Raw genomic sequence first — 5211 nt, forward strand, 5'->3', positions numbered from 1 at the left:
GATTAAAAGTTTCCCCACAAAGCCGGGCCCAGGAGGAGGCTCTGCTGGGCACATTTAGGGAATTTCATCGCGGCTGTTTCTGCGTATTTTTCGCGGTTTTACGCAGTCGTAAAAAATAACGTTAGCGGCGCAGCAAGTGAAGCCAGCTGTGGGTCATAAATGTCGCCGTGGCCCGCAGTCACACGCGGATAATAAGGTTTTCGTAAGGAGATGCGGTAAAGAGAGGCGAGCTTCGCTGTTCAGCCCGCTGACTCGGCGGCTCTGGGTTTGCTGCTAGCGAGGCCTGCGGGTCGGGCTTCCACCGGGCTCGAGTAGAGCCCGTAGCCGCCGTCAAGCGGTTGAAGGCCGGCAGACGGCGCAGTCGGGCCTGTGGACCAAAGTATGGAACGGATGGAAGTGGACCAGTGCGCAGGCGCAGGAGGCGGGGCACTTCGCAGGTCGAACAGCGCCCCCATGATCACGAGTGTCAGGTTAGTGGTTCTACACCACACGTTGAACTCCGTCCAAAAGAACTTAAATTTTAATGTATTGATCACAGAAAGCTCGAAGGTATTATTTTAATAGATAAAGTAAGTCATCTTAATACAACAGTCCTGGTCTTTTATTCGGCTTAATGCCAGGTGTGATGTAATAAAATTAAATGTTTATTTTACTTGTGCTTATTTTCACTTAGATAATAATAGAACTATACAGAAAGATTGTAAACATGGCCAACTTATTACTGTTTTTATGTTTGTTAATCTCCTGCTGTGAATACTAATGTCTTAGCTTGAAAGTAGCAGCCACTATAGTCCATATAATAATTAGTTTAAACTACAGTTTATTTACACATGAAATAATTTGCAAATCTAAAAAATGTAAATATGAGAAATTAAAAAATTCTGTGGCTACTTGGATAAAAATAAAAAACACTCCTGGCATCCTTTTTGATTTTTGTACTTTGAAAATCATTAAACAGATTTAAAAAATGACACGTACCATGAGGGCAGCAAGAATCAGTTTGAACCCTGAACATACGAGAACAAAATTTTAACATAATTGTTCATAATTGTTTAAGATACTGATGCCAATAAATAGTTATTTATATATTTAAATATCCAAACCTCGGCTCTGTGAAAATTACACGAGAGGTTATTGATTATCTTATTTATCACGTTATTGCTCTCTCTCAGTGACGGGATGACGGTCTTCAGTCCCGTGTCCTCGGCTCGGTACAGACGCAGCAGCATCTCCATCAACCCCAGCTGTCCCTCGCAGGTCAGTAGTGCTGCAAAAACTTTATTTACCGGAAAATGTTCATAAGCAGTGAGATAACACAGTGTTTAAGCACACCTGATCTGAAGCGTCAGGTGTTTCCTTTGAGCTGTAGAGGTCGACCGAAACTTAAACCAGAAGAGACAGAGAGCTGCACAGGAACCAGATGTGACAGCTGCACCAGCTTTGAGAAAAACCCTCTGATCTGGATATTAAAGTTTTTATCGAGGGCTGAAACTGGAAGGTCTCATCAACCAATCACAGCTCCCCTAACTGCACCCCATGCCGATGTTTATGACTGCTCGTACGCTTGCAGAAGGAAACAAGGAGCCAACTGCACTCATGTTTTACTGTTCAACATACTTTTAACTCAAAATGTTCAAGTACTGAGGAGAAATTATAAGATAAGCACCACATTTGACCTTTTAATCTGCCGTTGAAACACAGAGCAGAGCTAGTCTCTAATCTGACGATCATCATAGACGCTGGGCCAAACACCACGTTCTCCTCCGACTTCTCTGTAACTTTGTTTTTGTACTTTTGTCTTCACCACAAAGATCAGCAGCAAATATCCAGTCAGGACTTCCTGCTTGGATCCTTGAAGAACTCAGCAGGACTACAAACAGTGATAAAAGTCAGACTAAACTGTGATGAGCACTTTGACTGCATCTGTTCTGAAGTTAAAGGATAAACTGTGGAGATCACTCAGAGTTGGAAAAAATCTCGAGACAGTTTTCAGATCTAATAATAAAACGTTTATTCATGTTGCACCTTTTTAACTTAAGTTCAGACAGCAGGGCCAGAAATACACCAGGATGTAACATAGAATAAAAAGGGTCAGACAATCGATTACAAAACGATCAGTGATGATAGAATCAAATCAAATGACCTTCTCTCTCGACTCAGCCTGATGGAAAAGCACAGTTCCAGCCTTCAAACAAAGATGCCAGCACAGCTTACAAACTCACAGCTCGTGACCTCTGACCTGCACAGTCTGAAGCTTGTCCTTTAAATGATGCTCTCTTCATTTCAGCTTCACGTAAACCTTTCAGTCCACTTTTTATCCGTTTTAGCCTCTTTGAGCTCCTGTTTTACACATTTTTCCTCTTTCAGCTCGTCCCTCTGTCTCCTTTCTCTCTGACCGGATACAGACTCGACCACAAGAGGCAGGTGAGGACAGACTTCCTGCTCTGCTTCCCGCCAGCACGCCACTTTCTTTCTCTTTTTGCTCAGCATCGTCTACAACATGTTTAAGCTATTTTTAAATCAAAGAGCAGTGCTTCAGTGTCTGTGTTTGCTTCACCTCAGGAGGAGAACACGGAGATGACGCTCAGAGGGACTCTGCAGAGACTCGGGTAATCCAGAAACTCTACTTCTATCTTTGAGGTTTAAACAAGCAGTCGGTAACCCTCTGTCTCTCTTCCAGTCCTTCCAGTCTGGTCCCAGTTCCTCCAGGCAGCCAGTGGCACAACCACACATCAGTGGTGAGCTTCTCCACTTCAGCTTTCATGCTGCCTCACTCTTATTTTGATGGTTTACAACTGCACTTCCTGTCAGGATGCTTTATTCTTTTCTAACCTGCTGAGCCTCATGGGTATTGTAGTTTTTAGACCAATAAGAAAGAGCTTTAGTTTCGAATGTAGTTTGAATCTCCTGACTTGGAGCCCTGAAACTAAACCCGATCAAACAGTGAATGAAGTTCATTTAAACTGGAGCTTTTTTTTCTTCAGTGGTTTCCGTCACACGACAGCGGCGTCACGCCCAACTCGTCCCCGAGTCCTACCAGGAGGTTCAGGTTTGTCTAACGCCTAAGCCTGATTTATTGTGTAGTCATTGCGCCACTGTGCTGACGAATGTGTCGATTGCCCCACAGACCTGCGGTCAGCACCACGGTGAGGTGGCCGGCGTTGACTCCGCTGAAGAGGAAAGGTAACCAACATTTTACTGTGGATCATTCTTATTCTGCAGTCTTGAAACAAAAGTGTGTAAATCTGTGAAAACTCATCCCTCAGGGGGGGTGGAGTCAGATGGACCCCCAAAGAAGCTCTTTGTTGCTGGGGTGACAGACCCCACCCACCACAGCAGCTACACAGTTAGGTGAGGATGACCTGAGAGATGCATTGTGTTCAAAACCTAAAACGTGAAACCTGATCTTCCTCCTCTCTTCTCAGCGTCTCACAGTCAGCGGCAGACTCTCCTCCTGTGGGAGGGTCCATTCCTCAGTCCCACCCCCTGTCTCTCTCGCCCCCACCCGCCTTCACTCCCTTCACCTCCCACCAGCACCCTGGACACTAAAGACCAGCTCACCTCCCGACCCGTCACAGTGGGCACAGACCGCCCGTCAGCAGCTGGAGGAACTTCAACCTTCATCACATCGTAGATCTGTTCCAGTCATCCACCAGTGTCCCTGTAAGCCCCGCCTCTGTAGATTTCCAGCTGTCCCCATTGGCTGATTGAAGATTCATCTCCACAATCATGTCACTTTGTGGCTCCACCCCACTGCCATCAAACAGTGCCGAGAGGACTCGACATCAGTGTCATCGTGACATCATGAAGTAAACTCGGGAAACTTTGTAGGACTGAAGACACGCTGGTTGTGTAATCGGGTTGAACAAGCGCAGCTTGGAGTGAAGGGGTTTGTGGGTAATCCTTACGTGAACATGGAGCAGAAATTAGGACTGAAGAAGAAAAAGGAAAAGCCAGAGGATGTCCCATTCTTTTGCTTCCTTTCTTTAAAAACGCGTTGAAGATGGATCTCGGCTCGTGGAAGGATGAAACCTGGAGGCTCCTGTCCAAACGGACCAATCAGCTGATGCTGTTCATGTTCAACTTCCTGTTTCTCTGTAGTTTATTATTGAGATAGTTCAAATGAGGTCCTGAGTTGTATTCAGGACTTAAACGCAGACCGCTGTCCGGACGGTCTTCGGAGGCACTTCAGGAACATTTGATTTCCTCTTCAATCGACGGGATCGGAATCAAACTTGGAAACTTCAGCACAACTTTTGTTTCCTGAAGTTGCTTTTGTAAAATCTCAGAAATCTTTCTGTAAGGAAGACATAGAAATGATGAGGTTTATTTAGAGGAATTCATGAGTGTTCATGATCATCTGGACTCACAGCCCTTCATCGAATCAAGGATCATTCCCGATCCCAAAACCACATGAAGGTGGGCTGAAGCTCTGCCTCTGAACAACACTTCAGCCTTCGAAGGCTTTTTGTGTTTTAATGAAAACTTCCAGTTATGGGTGAGACTGGATCCTTCTGGTTTTGTCAGATCTCAGTTGGAGGCCGTTTTTAAGCCGGTCTCCAGTAAGAGGAAAGAGGTGGTTTCTTGTTAATAGTGTATCTATATGTGAATACTTTGAGCAGCTGGTGTGCGCTGACCTTCCTTCGGCCTGCAGAAAGAAGCCGTGCTCTTCCTCCTCTGATATACATTTATGATTGAACTCGTTCAACCCACTAAATGTCTGTGAAGGTTCTCAGTCATCCAGGTCATCATAGTCAAAGGAGCTTGCAAAGAAAAGCATCTGGACTTCTTTAAGTTGCTTTAAGTTGCTTTTCAAGCAACTTAAAGAAGTCCAGACGCTTTTCTTTGCAAGCTCCTTTGACTCAACCCACTAAAGTTAGTTTGCTTGAGTCTGCTCTGATTTATCAGCCACACCTGACCTACAGAGAGTTTAGAGTGTTGAGTGCTTCCTGAGGCCGTTTGACGGGGGAAGCTAGACTGTGCAGGTACAGGCCCCCATAAAGAGAGGGGCCGGTCAGTTCTTCAGCGTTAGCAGCATTTAGTTACATGAAAGCTCACTGACACCAAAGCAACAGTTACCAACATCAGTTGACTTGATGTGGTTTTGGATGTATGTGCCGTGTGGTGTTACCGTGAAGTATTATCCATGTGGTGCATGGTTCAAAGTTCACGCCGCATGTCAGTGAGCAGGTTTGTGCTGTAAGAATATTA

General features: G+C 45.2%; 1 protein-coding gene across 1 annotated transcript; it reads left to right on the forward strand.

Moving 5' to 3' along the window:
• Window positions 1-328: 328 nt before the first annotated feature.
• Window positions 329-4778, forward strand: LOC308387743 (P2R1A-PPP2R2A-interacting phosphatase regulator 1). The gene is made up of 9 exons (XM_080868010.1): window positions 329-470; window positions 1173-1257; window positions 2368-2424; window positions 2563-2609; window positions 2681-2738; window positions 2985-3049; window positions 3128-3183; window positions 3267-3351; window positions 3426-4778. Exons 1-9 carry the CDS (start codon window positions 382-384, stop codon window positions 3547-3549), a joined length of 666 nt encoding a protein of 221 aa, XP_080724136.1. The 5' UTR covers window positions 329-381; the 3' UTR covers window positions 3550-4778.
• Window positions 4779-5211: the final 433 nt, after the last annotated feature.

The sequence above is a fragment of the Rhamphochromis sp. 'chilingali' genome, assembly GCF_963969265.1.
Source record: "Rhamphochromis sp. 'chilingali' genome assembly, chromosome: 19".
Classification (NCBI taxonomy): Eukaryota; Metazoa; Chordata; class Actinopteri; order Cichliformes; family Cichlidae; genus Rhamphochromis; species Rhamphochromis sp. 'chilingali'.

Coding starts and splice junctions, on each gene's coding strand:
- LOC308387743 (XM_080868010.1), top strand. CDS start 382: ATGGAACGGATGGAAGTGGACCAGTGCGCAGGCGCAGGAGGCGGGGCA. Junction 2,610..2,680: donor GGGACTCTGCAGAGACTCGG/GTAATCCAGAAA, acceptor TCTCTCTTCCAG/TCCTTCCAGTCTGGTCCCAG. Junction 3,184..3,266: donor GACTCCGCTGAAGAGGAAAG/GTAACCAACATT, acceptor CTCATCCCTCAG/GGGGGGTGGAGTCAGATGGA.